Source organism: Phyllostomus discolor, chromosome 1 (genome assembly GCF_004126475.2).
Source record: "Phyllostomus discolor isolate MPI-MPIP mPhyDis1 chromosome 1, mPhyDis1.pri.v3, whole genome shotgun sequence".
Classification (NCBI taxonomy): domain Eukaryota; kingdom Metazoa; phylum Chordata; class Mammalia; order Chiroptera; family Phyllostomidae; genus Phyllostomus; species Phyllostomus discolor.
The window spans coordinates 126,935,983-126,959,378 of NC_040903.2; the positions used below are offsets into that span (position 1 = coordinate 126,935,983).

The 23,396-nt window shown below is 33.1% G+C and overlaps 1 protein-coding gene across 3 annotated transcripts in view; it reads right to left on the reverse strand.

Moving 5' to 3' along the window:
* Positions 1 to 218: 218 nt before the first annotated feature.
* LRFN5 (leucine rich repeat and fibronectin type III domain containing 5) overlaps positions 219 to 23,396 on the reverse strand; it is a 297,779-nt gene continuing 274,601 nt past the window's right edge. Inside the window, exons 3-6 of one of the 3 annotated variants that reach the window (XM_028507840.2) lie at positions 18,830 to 20,234; positions 15,531 to 16,243; positions 9,214 to 9,257; positions 219 to 592 (exon numbers count right to left, since the gene is read on the reverse strand). In XM_028507840.2, the coding sequence (XP_028363641.1) occupies positions 575 to 592; positions 9,214 to 9,257; positions 15,531 to 16,243; positions 18,830 to 20,214 (2,160 nt within the window). In that variant the 5' untranslated portion in view covers positions 20,215 to 20,234 and the 3' untranslated portion in view covers positions 219 to 574. Of the gene's footprint in view, positions 593 to 9,213; positions 9,258 to 14,712; positions 16,244 to 18,829; positions 20,235 to 23,396 lie in introns of those variants that run through there. The other 2 variants (XM_036028880.1, XM_028507838.2) reach the window with 2 other exon arrangements.

The following is a 23,396-nucleotide window of genomic DNA, read 5'->3' on the forward strand; positions in this document are numbered from 1 at the left end:
CTATAATGCTGTTTAAACAGCTGCATTACTCTCCCATAGAGGTGGGAGGACTTCAGTCATGGAAGAAATAGTCCCAATATTATACAGCAATTTGTAATTCCTTAAGTTTTTGCACTACATAAATGTAAAATGGTATTATTAGTTTTTGCAATCATAATTTCACCACTCACACTTGAAGCAAGTGATAGTTCCACAAATCAGGCAATGTACAAATTCTGTCATAGTAAAACATTTATTTGTTAAAGTGATATAGATTATTCAAGGTTCTACAGTCTTAAATCATGGATGGCAATGTAACATGGGTTGATACAGAACTCGATGCCAGTGTAGGCTTTTTTCTTTTGTTCTTTAAAAAAAATACTGTGGGCCAGAAGAAAAAACAATTTGGCTTTAAAAGGGGATGAAACGTGAGCCAGTTCCACCAACATCAGAGACATCTGTTTCTGGTCCTGTGAACAATTTCTTCTAGGACACGAGTTCAACAATTATCCATTGTGATTTGAAACATTTTTGAATTTTATCCATTAAAAACATCAGTGGCAACTTTTTTCAGGAGAGAGAGAAGTGGTGCTCTTCAGATTAACTCCAGCCTCTGAAATGAAAGGAAAAAAAGAAAGAAAGGAAGAAACACATAGCTTGTAAGATCATTGTGCTAGAAGTCTGGAAGTTACTGTACGTCAAGCACTCAAGACAGGTGCTTCTTGCTATAAGATACAAAAATACGCCTCTAGAAGCAGCCTCAACACACACATTAGTACTGAAGATATGGCTTAGTAATTTCAAAGTGGTGGATTTATTAAAAAATATTTTAAAAAGAATTTAAATGTATTAAGTCCAAATAGCTAAGCATATCAAAGCCACATTGTGGCATGGAATTTTTCCCTGCTTTAGTATTTCACATTTATATTCCCCAGCTAATAAATATAATGATTTTCCCTGGCTGGTGTGGGTCAGTGGATTGAGCACTGGCCTGTGAACCAAAGCGTCGCCAATTGATTCCCAGTTGGGGCACATGTCTGGGTTGTGGGCCAGGTGGGGCCCCCAGTGGGGGGGGTGTGAGATGCAAGCACACATTGATGTTTCTCTCCCTCTGTTTCTCCTTCCCTTCCCCTCTCTCGAAAAATGAATAAATAAAATATTTTTTAAAAAGAAAAAATATAATTTTATTCATTAATGCATAGCATCTGAGTTTTAACAAATATTCACACTGGTTTTTAAAATATGAACCTATCAGATCGAATTTGTTCTCACATGTAAAACCTTAGTGATCTCTACTCTTTAAATACATTCTGTTGGGAGTTTTATATAATATTTAAATTTTATAAAATTTAATTATGCTTTGAATAATGAAGATAATTATTCATCTTCTATAATTAGTTTCTCACCAAATGAACAACTAAAAGTAAAAACTAACAATAACTCACAAGCAAAAGCATTCCATAATTAACATAATTTTGAATGGAATAATATAAAAATCATTATAAAAATATCTAAATATATTACTGTATTACATATAATAGATACTTCTATAATTAGATAATAAGAATAGTAAATTATAAATGTTTCCTTCTAATATGTTCTGAGTACTTAACATTTATGCCTATAAAGTCTATGCTTGATGAAGATGGAAAAATCTGTTTTACAACTATATAATTCCATACATATGAAATATAAGTAATTATTCTCCTTTACATTAGAAACCAACTACATATTTACAATTTAGTGGTTATAAAATGTATGGTACAAATGAATCATGAAATATAGATTCTTACTTTACTGAATATTCTATGTCAAAATGCTGATGTAGAACGTATTTGGATAACTTGGTGATAAAATCATTAAAGTATATTATGATAATTTAGATACTTTTTGATAAAGGAAGGCAAAATACTTAAAAAACAATAATCTTAAATCGGTGAAATTATTTTTGGCACAAAAATAATTTTAGAATTGTTGAACAAGACATTTACACAATGATGATTGTTAATAGGTAACTGATATGTATATCCTATTTGTAAAAATAATACCCTGGAAACAACATAAATACAGATAGCACTATCATATTTCACCTGGAATATTCTTTAAAAATTGCAAAATCACTAAATTATAACAGGATATATCTAAATTCCTCTCTATTTGGTTTATAGTGTGGCTTATTCTGATGAAATTTAATATCAACAAGTTTTTGTTTATATGCAATAATATGTTTCCTTTAATAGAAAAATATATATAATTGCACTATATCAAAGTTCAAGTTTCAGGAAGTAGTAATGTTGAAAACACTAAATATACACAGAAGAAAAATATAGTAGATAGCATAATTAGTTTGATTTTTGAAATTATTTCTTTCAGAATAACAAATTTTATTTTAATATCAAATTGATGATTCTGTAAGATGACATATCTTAAAGAGCTTTTAGTATCATATAATTTCAAATTACTTAATATTATTAACAAACTGGAATTATGGTTTACATAAAACTGTTAACTTTGAAAATTAAGGTATAGCAAAAAGTTTTGTATATTACAGTGTAAATGTGTCTGCCATGATGCTTCTACCATTGAAATGATGACATAATATGAAGCCTAATAAAAAAAAACTTGTATATGTAGGATATTTAAAATAACATATTTTACTTTATTTATAAACATACTCTTACAATGATTCCATAAAGATCTAAACAAAAACCCAAAATTATAACAGCATCACAAAGAAATAAACAAAAGACTGTAATAATTATGCAAAAATTTTACAAGAACCAAAAATTATTAATTTGGGGTAGGTTCAGAATGTTTTGGTAATGGTCTTCACATAACAGTTCAAGGGTATTATATAAAACACTGTGGGCAGTCTTACTGACAGTACTGCAAAGAAAGGAGCAAATTAAAGATACCCAACATCAAGAGAAGGAAAAATGTCCTATGTTAAATGGATTGTGGGAAATGTTGTTGCTGCACATATTCAGAATGTAATTAAGAACTATCAAAAAACCCTGGCAGGGTAGTTGAGGTGGTTGTCTGTACTCCAAAATGTTGTGAGTTTGATCCCCAGTTGGGGTGTGCTCAGGAAGCAACTGATCCACATTTCTTTGTCTCATTTTCTCTCTTTCTCTCTCCCCCTTCCTTTCTAAATTTAATAAACATATCTTCAAGTGAGAATTTTTTAAAAAGAGCTATAGAAGTATTTTTTCTTTTAATTTTCACCTGGGGACTTTTTACCCTTGCTTTTAGAGAGAGAGGGAAGGAGAGAAACATTGATGTAAGAGAGAAGTATGTGTTGTCTCCTTATGCACCCAGGTTGAGAATTGAACACACAGCCCTTCTGTTACAGGAGATGCTCCAACCAACAGAGTCACACTAACCAAAGCTGAAAGATTTTTATCTTACATACGGTAGTCTGAAGACATAGATCAATGGAACAAAACAGAGAACCCAGGAATAAACCCTCACCTTTATGATCAATTGATATTTGACAAAGGTGAAGAGAGCATACAGTGGAGCAAAGACAGTCAGTCTCTTTAATAAATGGTGCTGGGAAAACTAGACTGGTACATGGACAAAAATGAAACTAGACCACCAACTAACACCATACAAAAGAATAAACTCATAATGGATAGAAAACTTAAATGTAAGCCACTAAACCATGAAAATCCTAGAAGAAAACAGGCAGTAAAATCTCAGATATCTCACATAGCAATATGTTTGCTGAAATATCTCCTAAGGCACTGAAAACAAAGGGGAAAATAAACAAATGGGACTATTTCAAAATAAAAAGCTTTTGCACAGCTAAAGAAACCACCACCAAAATGAAAAGGGAAGTTACTGTATGGGAAAATATATTTTCCAGTGATATACCTGATAAGGCTTTAGTCTCCAAAATATAAAATCAACTAATATAGCTCAACACCAGGGAGACAAATAACCCAATTAAAAAATGAGCAAAAAACCCGAATAGACACTTTTCTGAAGAGGACATATATATGGTCCATAGACATATGAAAAAATGCTCAAAATCACTAATCACCAGAGAAATGAAAACTAAAACCACAATGAGATATTACCTTTCGACTGTCAAAATGGCCATCATCAATAAGTCAACAAACAAGTATTGGTGAGAATGTGGAGAAAAGGGAACCCTAGTGCACTGTTGGTGTGAATATAGTCTGGTGTAGCCACTGTGGAAAATCCTCAGAAAATAAAAAATGGAAATCCCTTTTGACCAAGTGATTCCACTTCTGAGAATATATACTAAAGATACCAACACACAAAAAATATGCACTCCTATGTTCATACCAGTGCTACTTATGATAGCTAAGATCTGAAAACAGCCTAAGGCCCACTAGTAGATGAGTGGATAAAAAGCTGTGGTATATTTACATAAAGGAATACTATGCAGTAGTAAAGAGGAAGACCACTTACATTTTGTGACAGGATGGATGGTCCTGGAAAATATTATGCTAACAGAATTAAGCCAGTCAGTGAAAGACATATGCCATATAATCTCACTTAAATGTGGAATCTAATGAACAAAATAAACTAATAAAATAGAAACAGAAGCTTAAATATTTGAAGCAGTCTGACAGCTGCTGGAGGAGGTGCTGGAGATGGAATGAAAGGAATATAAAGGAATATAAAGAAATTATTGGAAGAACATTTATAATGACCCATGGACACAGACAACAATACAGGATGGGGAGAGGTGGGGGTGGGTGGAAGTAGGAAAGGAGGGAAAAGTGGGAACTGTAATAGCATAAGCAATTGAAAATAATAAAATGAAATTAAGTAAATACAAAACTTAAAAAAAGAATATCTAAAAATTAAGGAAAGGATTTCTAAAGGTCAGGACTGACACTAGGGTTAATTTTTTTCTGATTTTCTATAATGCTCAAATAAATGTGTTAAAATTGTGCTTTAATTATTATACAATGTTTTCTACATATGGGCCTATTTTATTCTTCATTTTTTTTAAATTTACTTGAAGGGAATATTATTAAAAAAACACAGAACCAAATATTATATGTAGATAATTCTTCCTTGGAAAAAAATATAGGAGAGACATGTGGATCATATACACATATTTGCTTTGCTCATTAGCACTTATTTCATATATTTTTCTGTGTTTCCCCATAGTTATTTAAATGTTGCTTAAATAAATGTTATTTAAATAAATAAATGTTATTTATAATCAGCATTACTTTTTATTCATTTATATACTACTAGTTTCCCTAAAAGAACTGCACTTCTTTCACAGTTATTGAATCTTTACTAGTTGTTCTGAAAAAATTTTTTAAATTAAATACCTTGATTAGAGCTAAACAAAATAATCAGTAATCAAATTTATTAAAATCAGGAAACAATCACTTGAAGGCAGGAGCAGGCAATCACAGAATAAGCAGTATCCATGTGTACATTTACACACAGACGCACAAGGCACAGATATTTTGTTGGTCTGAAATGTGTTAAGAAATTTTACTTAAGGTATTTTCAGTATAAATACAAACTAGTCAATTGTTCTTAACTTGTCAGATATGGAATATCAATTGTTTTACCAGGTTCATTTTAAGCATGAAAATCTTTCAAAGATAATGTTAATTTATGAGTATGTGCCAGTTTATTTGTAGAGTAATTATCACTAATTTTGTCAATGATTTCTCTGCCCATTGCTCTCAATTCATCTTAGTGTGATTAGGATTTTATGATTTCATTTTAGAAGAATATTGTATGTGATCCATTAAACTATTTAAACTCAGTGTATTTCATATGGAAAAGGTCTTGGGGAAGAAAACTGACATAGAACATATTCTAACTAATGGAAATAAAATAAATGTGTATTAACTTTTTACCCTCGGAAAAAATCATCTTAGCAGATAACAGTGTATGAAAATGAACACCTAAACCCCTAAGTGGATGAAACATTTCTGCCATTTCTATACCTCCCCATTGGAGCTTGATGTTCTATTAAGGACTGTGATAAAATCAATTTAATATTGTTGCTTTGGAAACATTTTTCTATATTGAAAAAGGAACATGTTGCCCTGGCTGGTGTGGCTCAGTGGATTGAGTGCTGGCCTGTGAACCAAAGGGTCACTGGTTCACTTCCCAGTCAAAGCACATGCCTGGGTTGTGGCCCAGGATCCCAGTAGGGGATGCTCAAGAGGCAACCAAACATTGATGTTTCTCTCCCTCTGTTTCTCTTTCTCCCCCCTAAAAATAAAATAAATAAAATCTTTAAAAAAAGGAACATGGTGCATTTTTTTTCACTTCTACCCTCTATATACATAGAGAGCATTTTCATTTAAATTTAATGCAATGGGCAGTGCCCAGTTTTTGGAAAATATATTTGTTTCTAGGTAGAAAAAGATATCTGTCGCCATGCTGAAGAAAATATAAACTTAAAATTAACTTTTAGGCCTGGCTGGTGTGTCTCAGTGTATTAAGTGCTGGCCTGTGAACCAAAGGGTTGCCAGTTCAAGTCCCAGTCAGGGCACATGCCTGGGGTTGTCAGCCAGGTCAGGTTCCCAGTGGGGGTGTGTGAGAGGCATCCACACATTGATGTTTCTCTGCCTCTCTTTCTCCCTCCCTTCCCCTCTGTCCAAAATAAATGAATAAAATCTTTAAAAAAATAAAATTAACTTTTATATCCCCCTCCCAAAAAAGAGTGGAGCAGCTGTGAGCACAGGAATCTCTGCCAACTGTCTTCCTCACTACGTCAGTCACACACAGCAAAGTATTGCTGACATGTGAAAGGCCAAGAGGAGACTCAGAGCACAGAGATCACAATTGTTGCAGAGGAATCACTGGTTGACCTGACAGTTGTAGAAACAATAGGCCAGTTATACCAGCAATCATTCACTATGTAGCAAGAGTAGTTATTTTGAGGTCCTATGGTGATTTATATCTGACAATAGAAATGTAGCAAGGAGTTAGAACACAAGTGAATGATGTATTGGCACTAAATTTTGTTAAAAGTATTCTTTGCCTGTGAATTTATTTTTCTTGCAAAGTCTTATAGAGAGCAAAAAGGGAGAATTAGCCAGATCACAGAAGGAAATTTTTCATGATATGATGACATAATCATTGTTTTATAAAAGGAACTAAAGACTCAACAAAGTTTTTAAAGAAGGTGACATTTCACATATACAATTTCACTATGTAAATTTAGTACAAAACACACATATATACATATGAATTTACTATATATACAAATGACGAATCACTAAAAGATTGTTATACACCAGAGATTCTTAGTATTTGTGTCTAGGTGTTGGATTATGAAGAATTTATATATTTTTTAATTTAATTGTATTTTTTAGATTTTCTGTAATTAATACTACTTACTTTAGGACAAAGAAAGTCACTAGTCAAAATCTTATGTACTTGTCATATTGGCAAACCCTGGGCCATCTCTGGTAGCATACAAACTCCCAAGGAGGTTACTTTTCTATAAATTTGTCTTCTAACAATGGGTAAAATAAGTAAATATATCCTATAATATGTTACATGTCCCATGAAGTATGAAAGTTTGCAAAATTATTTTAATCGGTAATTGAAAAATTATTCAGATTGACTTTCTTGCTTCTGATCATGATAGAATATTTAGCATCATTCTGGACTCTGCTTCCAATAGATGAACAATTTGCTTCCTTATACTTTCCAAAGATACCTTAACTTTCAGAACAGCTAGATGTCCAAAGTTATATGATAAAAGAATTTCTTTAAAATCAAAGAAAGAGAGGGAAGAAAGGAAGGAAAGAGGGGAGAAGGGAGACAGAGAGAGAGAGGTTAAGACTGAAAAAGAAAAATGGGGTGGAGGCAATACCATGCACCTTCATGCAGGTCAGTTGAGTACACAAAATGGAATATGAAGCATGTGTTAGACCCCTGTGCTATTGATTATCTCCTGTGAGCCATCTTTCTCTCTCTCTTTTTAAATCATTTTTTATTGTTATTCTATTACACTTGTCCTGATGTTTCCCTTTTTGCTCTCCTCTGCCCATCCCAGCCCCTGCTCCCACAGTCAGTTCCCACACTGTTGTCCATGTCCCTGGGTCATTCATACATGTTTTTTGTCTAGTCCTTTCCCTTTCTTTCCACCACTATACCCCTCCCCTGTCCCCTTTGGTCACTTTCCATCTGTTCCATGTTCCCATGCCTGTGGTTCTATTTTTTTTTTATTAGTTCACTTTGTTCATTAGATTCCTCTGATATGTGAGATCATATGGTATTTGTCTTTCACCAACTGGCATATTTCACTTAGCATAATATTTTCCTGAGGTTTTTATTTACTTTTTGTAACATGAAAGTGGAATCCTAAATTCAGTAAAGAAATAATGCATGAAAAACATTTTGTTTGATTTTGGATGGAATTTACTAAATTACATTTGCAGTTACAGTTACATTCACAGTTTAATCCCAACTGTGAATGATTGTCCAAGCTCTTGTCTTCTTTTAAACTCAAAGTGTTAAAAAAAAACCTCACAAGATCTTATTTTTATTACCAAGAAATAAATCAATGGCCTTTTATAGAACTTTTAAAAGCAGGGTATTTTTTTCTGTGCCAAACTTCAAGCAAATGGCTGATGATTCCAGCTGTTTGAACAGATTGCTAAAGTGCTATTTTGCTCTGGAACACACTTTCTGATCAAATTAAAATGCAGGAATCAAATACTCATTTGAAACTTAAAAAAACACCAAGAAGAGTAATTTCTTGCTGACAAAAGGAACACCATGAATATTTCATGGGGAGTCTTTTGCCACATTTTATAGCAGCTTCATTCATTTTAGATAATAGTGAAACACCTCTGCTCCAACCACTTTCAGTAAAATATAATGTGTCGTCTCAGCTCCTATTAAGATGTGGAGGTCAAGGAGAGGAGTGAATAGATTTTATTAATCTACTTTCTTCCCATTGGGAAATATTTCTAAACTGCACATCATATTATGCATGATTCCAAGAGTGACTCCAGTCCTATCAGTGTCCCTTTATTTTTACGGAATGAATGAGAAATGTTCACTTAACCAGGAATATGTCAAAATTTAGGAATCAGAAATTTACTTAACTCTACTGAATTTTATTCTTTACTGTTGATTTTAAGTTTTAATGAAAAATATCAATAAATTACACAAGGTTGGAAAACAAAAATTAAAAAATCACTTATAAAGGACTATACCATCTAAAGTGCTAAAATATGAGGCAGTGAACAAGAATCTCACCTGTGTTTCCTGGACAGTCTGGTCAACATTAGACAGCAAAGCATCTGGGGATAAAATTTCAGGATCATAAACAATTATTTTTTTTAAGAAACAGACCCTAAAACACTGAAATCTTGAGATGATTTCTCTTAACAAAGATTATCTAGACTTCCTTTTTTTTTTAACTTACCAGTCCTTGGGTTAATTGCAATGGACTTTTATAATATTTTATGGTTCTCTATGGCTACTTCATGATTCATAATACTATACACTGGGGTTTTTAGGATATTATTCTGATGACTAAAATGAGCAATTATCAATATGGAATGCACTTTTCCTGCAAGAACTTTAGTAGGGCAATGAGGCATCTCTTCATTTTCTCTGCTCAAAATCAACATTTCAAATAGAGAGTTGCATTTGATTAATACGAAAAAATACATCAAGGAAAAAAAATCCAAGGGAGAAAATGTAGTTTTACCATATTTACCACACAGAGTGTAAAATAATCATTTGTTATGCAAGCCATTATTCAATAACCCTACAAACAAGAATACATTTCACCAAGTACCCATCTATCCTTATATAAAACAGTAATGTTCTAAATGCAAATCCTCTGCCCTCAATAATCCATATGTGATTCCATTTACCTATACATATTTCATACCATTATGCACAGCACACATTCTGTTTCTTTCCAAAATGTCCTCTTTTAAAGCAAATATTTCTACTGGTCATTAACATGTGACACAGTGAGAAGAAGACATTAGGCATTTCAAGTAAAAGTCATTCTCAAGATGAGTGTGATGAGAAAAGTGCAAAATACTTTCTTATAAAACTCCAGCACAAATATCCATATACATGTACCTAAATCCTCTGGAGATTAGGCTTGATATCTCTAGATTGCTGAAAGCAATAAAAAGACATTATAGACATTTCTATATTATAGACATTAAAGACATTTCTCCATTATAGACATTAAAGACATTTCTTCTGCACATTATACAGAAGAAAATAATTAGAAACTTGCATTATAGCAGAGCCAATATAGCCCCAAGATTAAATGTATATCCACTTCCAAACACAAAATAAAAGGACTTGATAACTTTTCCCCGAATGTATTTGAATATTTTTTGTTTTTAAAATTCATGAACAATAGTTATATATTTGAAGAGAACAGATGAAGGTACACAAGTTGTAGAGGTGGATATCAAGATGTTCAGAAAGATTAATTTGTACTAGAGAGTTTATATTCCATTGTAATCTGATAAATACCAGGTATAGTTTGTACAGCTGTTCTTGGGAAAGTTCTCTGGTAACTACCCCTCTTAAATCTAACTTCATTATATTAATTACAGTCCATTTTACAAGACCAAAAATTATTATTTTAACTGATTAGTTTTATAAATATACATATAAAATCTATCTATGTAGATAGATAGATTTTTACTTATATAGAATATAGGAATATGTAAGTGTACATGTTTTATCCGATGGTAACTTCAAACCTTAAATTTTGACTTTGAAATAGCTGAACATACTCCGAGTAAAAACCTGCTACTTTCTATGCTCCACTTCATATAACACTGCATTTTTAGGATGACTGGATTCCACTAATATGTTTACCATTCTTCATATATTAAGTCATCACCTGTACTGCTACAATAACAATAGTTTCTATTGCAAAAAAAAACCAACCCTCAAACAAACAAAATGACAAAACTAATTGTATTTGTAATCCCAGCATGTATTAATCTAGTATAGAAGTAAAAAAGTTGAGTAATCTAAGAGACAAAGTTCTGAAACTATTTTAAAGTTCCAGTCATTAATTTTGATTATTTTCTCTTTCCTCCATGAAATTTTAGTCAAAGGCAAAAGATTTATATGATCTGAGGAAAAACCAGAGTATCCTCCTTGAAATTTTAAAAATGAGATATTTCTTATTCATAATTTACTCATATTTAACTCACAAGCGTTATGATATAGAGTGTTATTATTGTTATCATCATCATCATCCACTGAGGGAGATAAGAAAAATATGTTTTCCCATCTAATCCACATCTCTACTGAAGTCCTTTTCCTGAAGAACTTAACACACACTCACACGTGCATCCACATAACACTTATGGAAACACTGGGCTCTTCCTAGGACTCAAGGGAAGGCTTTACACAGCAAAGAGAGTGATAGTCCTCATTCTGTCTAATAAAAATGAACATTGCTTTCTTGGATGCTTCATTATCCCTTTATGACACTCAGACATTGTATGTGTGTGTGTGTGTGTATAAATATATATATATAATATATAAAAATAATAAGTACTTATATATATATTTATTTAAAGGCCTACTTTAATAGAGTTTGACATTTTCACATTGGAGACAATTATCCAAAAGAAACAAAAAATAACAAGGAAACATATAAGTAAATAATGTTTAGAGTAAATCTCTAAATATATTGTCTATTAATATGTATTACCACTGGACAAGCTGAATTTGTAGTATAAAATTGTTAAAAATCAAACAAAATATGTATGAACAAGGAAGCAAACATTTATGAATAAGGAAGCAAAAACCATATATAGCTTATACATAGTTGACAACAAACAGTAGCAAATATGTTTTGGGTCATATGTATATACAGGATATATATATGTATATATATACACACAGAGAGAGAATATATGTGCATATGTGCATATGTATACATGTATATATACACAGAGTATATATACATATATATACACACCACACACACATATATATATACATAGAAGGTTTGGTTAAATGAGGAATGCAAGAAATGACAAAGAAAAACAAAAAGGAAGAGACAAAGAATTTCTTGCTTCTAGTAATAAAATATACAGAACACAAATCTCTCCATTGTTCTCATTAACAAAAATTCTTATTACTGCACCATCTTCCCTGGCCCTATTCATTTACACATTTACCTACCCATTCACTCATTCATTCATCTAAGTCATATTGTGTTTTGGACATTATATCAGATGTGTTTAATCAACCCCAACCTTCCCATAGATTTATTTTTCTTTTTTTAAAGGTATATATATATATTTTTTAAGATTTTATTATTTATTTATTTTTTTAGAGAGGGAAGGGAGAGAGAGAAAGAGAGAGACATCAATGTGCAGTTGCTCTGGGCCATGGCCTGCAACCTAGGCATGTGCCCTGACTGGGAACCAAATCTGCGATACCTGGTTTGCAGCCCACGCTCAATCCACCGAGCCATGCCAGCCAGGGCGATAGATTTATTTTTCATTCACTTTGCACTGAAACTATCATGAGCAAAAATTATTTCATACACTTATAAAATAAAAACAAAAAACATTTGTCCCTCTTGATAGGCCAATCTTTTGTTGATGTCTCAAAATACAAACATTTTGGAAGACAGGAACACAGGAGTTCTTTCTTATCATTGCTAAGAACAAAGTGTTCAAGCCTTTGGTTAACACACCCTGAAAATAGTCTTAGAAAAGTAATACAAATTTAAATGGTTTCAATGGCTTTAGTCAAACAGAATAAATTTCACATATTAAAGAGTTCTAAATGCTTATGAGAAATAAAAAAAAAATATTTAATTAAAGTTTCATTAGAAACATAAGCAGGAAATTGACTTTTAAAAATATGGGCAACTAGAAAATACAAAATACATGAATCAGTAGCTTGGAGTAAATATGCTGAGCTGCTGCCTGTGTTGCATGATTTTATAGTCCACTCGTCCACAGTTTTCCTAATCCCAGAGATACCTTCTTGGGGGATTCATTTATTCACATTTCAAAAGCTTTTCTATATTCAGGATTTTAAAATATTTGGTAGGTAAAAACTAGATAGGGGGAAAATACTATACTTTTGTCCTTCAGCACCCCATGAAGAATTAAATAATTGATGATAATTTACAATGTTTAATAAGCATAAGAGCATTATTACAGAAAGACAAATACCATATGACCTCACTTATATGTAGAATCTAAAAAAAAAAAAAAAAAAAAAAAACCAAAGCAAAACCCAAGCTCATCAGTACAGAGAATGGATTGGTGGCTTTCAGAGACAGGGGAGGGGAGGGAGAACAAAATGGATGAAGGAAGCCAAGAACTACCAACTTGTAATGATAAGTCATACAAATATAATGTACAGCTTTATAATGTGTATATTCAAAAATTGCTGAGAGCATAATTTAGATGTACTCACCACAAGAAAAAGAATTCAGTAACTATGTGTGGTGATAGATTTGTTGTGGTGATAATTTCACCATATATACAAATACTGAATCATTATGTTATGTACCTGAAAGTAATATAATATTGTATGTCAATTATACACCAACTCAAAAAAAGAAAATAAAGAAATTGTGTATCACCTTTGAAGTTAAAAATAAATAAAAATATTTAATTGGAGTTAAAGCATTATTACAGAAATAGTGTTGTAAATACATTATAACATTTTTTACTTTATAAAATACTACCACATATGATCTCATCTATTCCTCACAAGAACTATGTACCTGGCTCTTGAATGCTGATTAGATTTTTAAAATGTGAAAGGCAAACTTCGGAAAAGGGAAGCAGGGCAGAGAAGGCACTTAGGAAACACCTAAGGTAATAAAAGCCCATCAGACAATTATTTTCAAGGCTGGCATTGAAAGTAATCTCTAATTGCTTTACTCTTGCCCTTTTTTTAATGACATCATGATGCATCATGTGTAATAAGTACCTCTATAAAGTTAAAATTAACTGAAATTTTTATATATGCTTCTAACAGGAGAAAATGGAACTAATGATTGACATTCCTCAACTGTGTTTTAAATGGTATTTGAGGCAATCTGAGTTAATGAATGCTTATTATATATGGCTAATTTTTTTTCTACAAGGTTACCACAGTATTTTCAAAACAAAACAACAACTACAACAGAAAAGTTAATGTTAACCCTCACTTACCAATCTTTAATAAAACACCATCAGGTTAATGTACAATACTGTTAGATTTTCTACAAGTTGATGGAAACATTTATCTGTAGACCTTGAGTTCAGTGAATATCCAAAAATGCCACTTCAACAAGGAGCAGCTACATCACCTGACTAAAGTTAAAATTCTTTTTCAAATGCTGCATGATTTATAATTCAATTTTACCACTGATTTTAGTTGAAATAATAAATAAACGCACTTTAAAAAAGAAATAGTGAATTCAGAATTACAGTGCAAAAGGGACATATGAAACCACTACCTGGTTAATGAGCAATGACTTTATATTGCTTGTAAATGTAATAAATTCATTAGAAGTCTTTGTTAAATTACTTAGTGATAAAAATAAACATCCCTTTGATAAAAGCAGTCTTGTATTTTTGTCTCCCTTTTTTAACATGCACTCATTAAGAAAAACATAAAACTTATTCATTCAGCATATATGTATTAAATGAATAAAAATACCTTCATATGAATGCCAAGGTAGATGCATACAAAACTGTGGCCTATAACTTAAAACTGAACTTGAATTTTTTTTTTGATAAATGCAAAATCAATTGCATTTTCTTCTGCTCCCACTGAAAAACCTGTGTTCTGAATCTGAATGAGAAATATCACAGAACCATTAAGGCACCAGAACCAAAAACATTGTTTAGAAGGGTACTTATTTTAACACTTGGCTGGATGTACTTATTCAATATTTTATTTTTAATAACATAACAACACAAACTTGTTCTCTATACTATTTGCCTAAAAATAAACACCACTGTCATTGAAAGAAATAGGCAATCTATTAATCAAAAAGTACCAATTATTCATAGGAGGTCCTTTGTAAGATGGAGAAATATCATTATTTATGCAAGACTTTATTTCTGTTATGACAACTTTCATTTTGTGATCTGCTACCACAGAACCTGGAAGCCAATCCTTTTTGGGAAAGGCACTGTTACCATGGCATGCTTTTACATATATACATACACAGGTATATGTATTAAATTTATATATAAATAACTGTATCCTAGAGGTTTATACACCTTGGCTCTATCGGCCACATGTCAGAGAAAAAGGACTGAAATTTCAAATTCCAACTTCTTATATGAGTTTTCAAAATTTTGTTTTCATTAAAAAAATAGGTTACATAGTGCTTTCCAATATACACTCAGAATTTGAAAGAGTTGCTTTTCCACTATGCCCATCAGAACTGTGGGACTGAATTAACATCCCATGCATAGACAGGCTTCTTTTAGAAAATAGTCCACATGTGCTCGGTGAGTTAATATAACAATAGTATTGCTTTAATTCTCCATTCAGGGAGTACCTGTGCCTTGCTCTGGGTCTCTCAGCAGGCAAAGTGAGAAACTTACTTGGCTTTGAATGTGCTCTTTTAGATGTGGGCCCCTCTGTGACAGAATCAGGAGGTCGACTAGCTAACTGCAATGCAGTTGAGTTGTTCCTGTTAGTGTTTTGGGACTCAACATTTGTGACAGCTTCGTTCTGTGGTTCGGTACTCGGCTTTGTGCCTGTCTTTCTTTTCTGCTTTTGGGACACAGACGTGCTTGAAGTCCAGGTAGGAGGCAAAGCAGAGGTAGTGGTAGAGGAGTCCTGACTTGAACAAATTTCTGAAGATTGCATCACATTGTCATTGGCAACTTTACAACACTGAGAATTCTCTTCATGTCCCACGGCTTGTTTGGACATGGACTGGGGCAGCATTACACTGCAGCCTTGCATTTGAGCCCCATTAGTTTGAGAGTAGACATTGCTGACCTTGGTGACCTTGTGTTGCCCATTATTGTTACAAACCTTATACCGGATCATGAGAATGATGATGAAAACCAGCACGGATGCTACAATTATTCCACCAATAATAATAATCATGGTGCCTCCCAAAAACTGGGACTGCATGAAATGACATCGCACGTAATCCTGTTCCGTAGTAAACTGGATGCAACCCACGACTCTTGTGGCAGTGAGGGAAGTGATGCCATCATCATATATTGCCAAGACACACAAGTCATACATGGTTCCAGCAGCCAGGTTATTGACAAGAAAAGTTTTGCTCGTAGGAGGTATCATTCTGAGGGACAATGGAATTGTGTTAATATTCAAAACAAAATAAAACATACGTACATACAGAGTCATTATAACTTCAGTTCTGTTTCATTTCAGTATTTATTCAGATAAGCCCAATGACAGGTATAAAATATGGGAAAATGTTCAAATCATGTATTTCCCCAGTAAAAATGGCTAACAGTTACTGTTGGATTCTGCATTATATTAAGGGTGCCTGCACCATGCCTTTGACAAGCTTACTAATTACATTGCTTGGCAAAGCAGAATTCCTCATAAAAGCCACTTCTAAAAAATCATTTATGACATACTGCTTTTGAAAGGTGTGACTATGACATTATCTCACTACTAAACAAATCCATTTAGCACTTACAACACCTCTGCAACTAAAAGCCAATTTGAAGGAATGGAAAACACTGACAATCACATGAGAAACCAGAATGGAACCCAGTAAAACTATCTTTAAAAACTAAGATAATTGCTGAGATTAAAGTACTTTACTTCTTGATGTCCGCCCTCTCTTAAACCTTCAACACTGGGTTCCCTGTATGTTTTTTATCTGAATGAGTTTGATGAAAATGCATGAGTAACATTGCCCTGTAAACATGGACAGGGAGAGGCTGTTGACCAGACAGAACATGTGTCCCTTGTCCTCCCCACTGAGGGATGACGGATTTACATTCAAAACAGTTTCTAAAATTTGATGAGTTTAGAGATATCTCTGGATCTATTATATCACAAAAGTCTTCTGTGGAAGAGTATTTATCCACTAACTTTTTTTTAAGTAGCAACTTAAACTATGACCTAAAGTAATATCTATTGTGGAAAAAGGCTTGAAACTCTATTTTTACCCTGAAAGGGAGGTTGTTTTTTTTTTTTAAACTTGGCAATGCTAATCTATTACACAACCTAAACAATACCATCTAAAGACCAAGGCGCTCTTAAGTCTGAGTATGTATTTGTGATTGAGATCACTACCATTTACTGAGTGATGATAAATGCCAGGCATAATTAAGCATTGCATGAACATTATAATTTAATTTTTACAGTCACTGCATGAGATAAGCATTATCAAAATGTTATACATGACAAACATTAAGATCTGGAATTCAAGCCATTTCTTCAAAGTCACATAGAATTTACTTGTCATGGATTAATTAACATCTTAGAATTTAGAAAATGGAAACTAACTTATTTCACAGAATAAATGTTTAAAATACGTAGAATGTGCAGTAGCTACAGGAAGGTGAGGAGCTAGAGGGGGATGTTTGTCTTTCACAGTATGTAAATATCCCATTACCCAGGTGAGGAGATGAGTATAACAAGACCAAAACTACTTTATGCTAATATAATGCATCATAGTCTACATCCTATACTTTTAGTAATAAGAAAGATATTAGAGATCATTTATTTTAATCTCTTCCTTTTAAAGATGAGGAAATTAAAACTCAGCCAGGTAGAACCTTGCCCAGGATTGATCACGTGGTAGCTGGGCCAGGCTTGTTTTTTTCTACCAGCTCAGGTTCATGTTCAAAATATATCTCATTTCTACACATGAGTGAAAATGAAATTATCTTCAAGAACTCTCATAGTGAGTTAAGGTAATTTTAGAAAAGGCAAATATATATATATATACACATACTCACATGTATGTGTGTATATGTATATATATTTCAAAGCTATGATTTTGCATTGCTTCCTAGGATTAATAAGAATCTATCATCAAGAAAAAAATATGGAGAGGTAGAAAAGTATATTTCCCACTAAAATTGAACAAGATGTGACTATAAATCAATGAGGCTGAACTTTAGAAAAACATACCAGAAATTATTTAGTCAGATGTAAATTCTATCAATGTCGTTACAGGAGATTACATACTTAACTCCAGTGATACTCTCACTGCTCAAAATATTTATAAAGTTTCCTGTTGGAACTGCTTTAAGAACCAGTGTATATGAGACAACACACACACACACAGAAGTCAGTCACTCAAAATATCAGTCTCATTATTTTATAGTTACATCATATCTTTGGCCAAATATGGTAATACCCATCTTGATCACCCACCTTATTCACAAGACTTGGCTCCAAATGGCTTTTGCTTGTTTCCAAAATTCAAATTCACCCTCAAAAGGCGATGATTTGCCACCACTGAGGATATTCAAAATAGTGTGACGAAGGTTCTAAAGATAATTCCAAAAGTATTTTTGAGCAATGGCAGCATCATTGGGATAATGGTATAGCCTCCCAACGTGACTTCCTTGAAGGAAAGAACACTCATATGGATGTGTAAGTTCTGGTATGTTTTTGAATTTTTAAAATAAATCAATCTTGTTCTCTGATAGTCACATCTCTTAGATGGGGATGGGAAGTAAGCATAAAATTAAACACAAATTTGAACTCTAAAAATAACACCATTCAAAATAGTTCCCCACATGTATTCATCTTTCACAATGTTTACATTATACACTTAAAACATGGAATGCTATAATTACAATACGGAGGAGCGCTGCAATGAAAAATTATCAGAGTGTCTTAACAAGGCCTGCACTACAATACATGGTAAGTTCAGGATTTGCTTAATTTTTCTTACCTGTAAACAAGGGTGTCATCATAAGTACCATTGTACTGGATTTGAAACATTCGTATTCCAGGGATATTTCTTTGAAAATTAAATTTAAGTAATGCTGTAGATGATGTTGCTTCTGCCACCACAATCTTATCTTGACTCATTTTAGTATCACCGTTACTACTGCTTGCATTAGAGCCTGACTTAGTAGAAGTTGAGATATCTGAAGAACCAGGATCAGGCTCATGGATGTGGTTTGTACTGTTTAGCAAGTGAGGGAGCTTAATTATATGAAGATCCACTGTTTGTGTTGCTTCCCCTGCAGGGTTGGAAGCAATGCAGGTAAAAGCACCTGTATCCTTTACAGTTGTTATAACAATGTCAAGTGTTCCATTATCATACACCAGAGATCTCGTTGCATTTGAAATAAGCTTCCCTTCAGGAGAAATCCAGTGAATTGCAGGTTCAGGGTCTCCCCTGGCTTTGCACCTCAGGGTTGCCCTTTGACCCTCCAGGACTCTCATCTCATGCGTATGACGAGTAATGAGAGGAGGCTCACACAAAAACTCTTCCTCAGGAATCGACCAAAAATAGCGACCAGTTAAAAGTGCTGGAGAAGCACAGGTCTCCAAGTCATCTTCTCTGGACAGACGCCTCAACCACAACAATTCACAATTGCAATGCAAAGGATTTCCACCAAAACTTAATGCAAAAGTAGATGGGTTTATGATTCCTGAGGTCACTAGTACCTGAGCTCGCTGAAAGAGAGGGTCAGGTGGCAGCTTCTGCAATTTATTGGATGTTACATCTAGCCGAGTCATCTTGTGCAAGTGGGAGAAAGTCCCCTTAGGAATATTATCGATCATATTGTGGTCCAGACTAAGGGTGTGCAAGCTAACCATCTTCTCAACAGCATCCCAAGGGATTGTTTCTAAATTATTATAGGACAGATCCAGCTCCTCAAGGGCAAAGACATCATCAAATGCTGTAGATGAAATTAAAGTCAGCTGATTATTGTTCAATATCAAATGATGGAGGTTGGAAAGCCCACTGAACATATCATTTGTAATTTTAGTCAATCTGTTGCTGTTCAAATGCAATGCCCTCAAATTTCGTAAGTCGGCAAAAGCATGAGGTGTAATAAAACTTATTGTATTCCTGGACAGAGTCAGGTCCACCAAGCTGGTCATATTGGCAAAATCTTTCCTTTTGATATTTGTAACAAAATTGTCTGCCAACCGCAGTTCCACAGTTCTTCTGTCAATGTTTGGAGGAACAAATAAAAGCCCTTTCTTGGCACAAAGGGTTGCAAGATTAGGAGACAAAATCTGACAGACACAACGCTTTGGACAGATCTGAGCTCTCACTGCTATGCCAATGAAAAACAGATAAAAAAGGAATTTTTCCATTGTAGATCAGATTTAAGAGCCTGTAAGAGAAGACACAAAATGTAGAGTTAGTACTCAATAATTTGACCAAAGTTCATATTCCTAGTAGACTAGCCTTTTTAAATTCAAATTGAAGTACAGAAGTGATTTATTCATTTATTTAATAAGTATAGAATATTTTCTCTTGATTGGAGGATATAGTGGGCACTAGGATGCAAAATACACTATTCACAGCCTTTGTAGGGTTTAAAATCAAACAGAAAAGTAGACAATAGATTATTATAGTTCTGTGAATTCAGTGCTATTTTTGAAATATGGCTGAGGAACTCCATGGATACACAAAAAAAAGAGATATTTAGTCCAAATGGAGTGTTCAAGTTCTGGAAAACTTCTCATAATCCCCAAACATAAGTTCAAATGCTTAAAAATACATTTAAGGATTTACAACTATTTCAATTTACTAGCCTGAGTAGTACCTAAGAGACGATACTTGAAATTGTTAAACCTGTGGCATTATATTTGAAAATAATTAATTTTTGATTAAATTTGTATTCATCATTACAAATTCTCTTGAACATAGTACAACCTTCACATCCTAGCATTAATACAGAATCATATTCTCAAAAATAAAAATACTGAAATTTACTATGAAGTCTCTGAGCAATAAAAATTTTATTTGATGTAAACATGGATTTTTGAAGATAATTTATGGGAAGTAGTTATCAGTGTTAACATATATCTTTTTGGACTCATTTAACAGTGAGTCCAAAAAGATATTAAATTTTCTTTTTCTTAAAATCTTAATGCATTTATATTTATCCAAATTTAAATTGAGAAGACTGACAGTTTCATTTTCGTTTTATCCTAACTATTTGCTCTTGAAATTAATGCTCAAAAATAAATATACTAACCCATACAGTTAAAACTTCATATAAGTTACATTTAGCTTTAAATGCTAAAAGGAAAAGTAGCTGGAAAAATCATTAAATTTTTAATTGAACAAATATGAAATATGGAGTTATTCTAGAAATAATGTACCTAGCTTTCTAAAAAGAACATATTATTATAGGTTCAATTTACTTTATGCCCATTTTATGCCATATTAAATGTGGTTTTAATGAATAAGAATTGCCATTTTGACAAATGAAATGAAGTTGTACCCTCTGTTCATGATGGAATGACTAGTACTAAAGTAGCTTTTCCAAAATAAGTGGCAAAAAAATAAAAAAGACATAAAACTACAGTTTTTAGATATCAGAAAAAAAGGAAGCACAGAACTGTGATCTTTGAGAAAAGTGAATTAAAAAAAATGAACCCTATCATTGCTCCTGGAGGCACCTTCTAATCCACAGCACAAAAGGGAAAGCAAGGCCAAGGCCAAACATTGACAGTCTTATTTACTGAAGAGACAAGATATGGGAGTGCAGAGTAGGGTGGTTTGAATGTAGGAGGTAGAGAATCAAACAAGGTGAGTAACCAGAACTCCAGTAATCTCCAGGTAGAAATAGGGGAATAAATACTAACTATTATGAAACACTGATTAAAGAGCAAAAGATGGAAATAAATTTGAACAAAAACTCAGTGACCTGTGGACAAAATATGAAGAAGTCAAACATACATAAAACTGCAATATCAGAAGAAAGCTGTAAGGTAAAAATTTATTTGAAAAATAATGGCAATTTTTTTTCAAATTGGTGATAAAAAGTCCCAGCAACCCATTAACCTAAGTTCAAAATAAGAAAAACCATAGCAACACACATTATAATTATATTGAAGATAACCAAAGAAAAAGAAAAAAATAAATGTAAATGCAGTCACATAAATAAGACACATTATAACATGATAAGTAAACAAAATAAAAATAATGCCTGATTTCTAACTGACTTCCTTTTGGAAGTAAAGCAAAACGGAAGACAATAAAAAATACTTTCATAGCACTTCAAGAAAAAGGAAAGCCTGTCAACTTGGGTATGCTTTATACATTCATAAAAGATAAAAGTAAAATAAATAAACTCAGATTGTCTCTCTCTCAGTTTGAGAGAAACAAACTGAAAAATTCATCACAAGTAGAATGGTACTATAAGAAAATATAAAGGAATTCTCCTCAGAAAGAAAATTATATTCAATGGAATCTTGAATCTTTATAAATGTTTGAAAAGCAACAGAAATTGTAGATCTGTGGATAAGTATAACATATTTTGCTGTGTTTTAATGTTTATAAACAGTACTCCTGGTAAAGATATAAAAAATTACAGACCATCATTCTTACCCTAACCATTAAATAAGCTGGATAAGCTACAAATCATATATGCTTTTAAAAATAACATCATAACACTGAGGATGCAAATAAAGTTAAATGAACTATATGAGATCTGTCTGGAAAGTATCCAGCCATGCACTATGAAAAATAGAGGCATTTATTGAAGAAGATACAAGATACAAGAAACATTATACACAGGACAGTGATGCCTCATTCCCTTCAAAGTAGACACTTCAGTATCGCACACAGTTCTCCCAATGCCATCAGCTGTTCTGTTCTATTTTCTCCTGAACCTCATTGACAGTATGAAATCTCTTCCCTTTCAAAGGTGATTTTAGTTTTGGGAAAGGCCAGAAGTCACAGGGCACCAAATCTGGGCTGCAGGGGGGCTGAGTCATTTGGGTGATTTGATATTTTGCCAAAAAACTCTGCACAAGACTTGATGTGTGAAGTAGCATACAGTTGTGATGAAGCTGCCCATAGATGTGATCTTCTGAATCATCCCAATAGTTTCCGCAGAGGAATGTTCAAGTTTAATGCAAATTTTTAAATTAATGTTCGAATACAGTTGTCTCCATTTTCCCACCACCAGTTTCCCCCACTCGACCCATCCCTACCTCCCACCCTCAATCCTACCCCCTTTGGCTTTGTCCATGGGTCCTTTATACATGCTCTTTGAGGACCCTTTCCCTTCTTTGCCCCCATTATTTCCCTCCCTGCCTCTGGTTACTGTGAGTTTGTTCTTAACACAAAAATTTGATGCACACTTGTTGCTCTACTTGCTCAATCATTTTGAATGTGATGTCCACACAGAACACATACTCACTCAAAGGAGGTCTCCTGCCCCCACTGACTAGTACAGTGAAGTCATCATTGTTCACACATGCTCATTCCAGTCCATTTTCCTTGTCTGCCAGGTTGCATTGATGTTGCACAAACAATT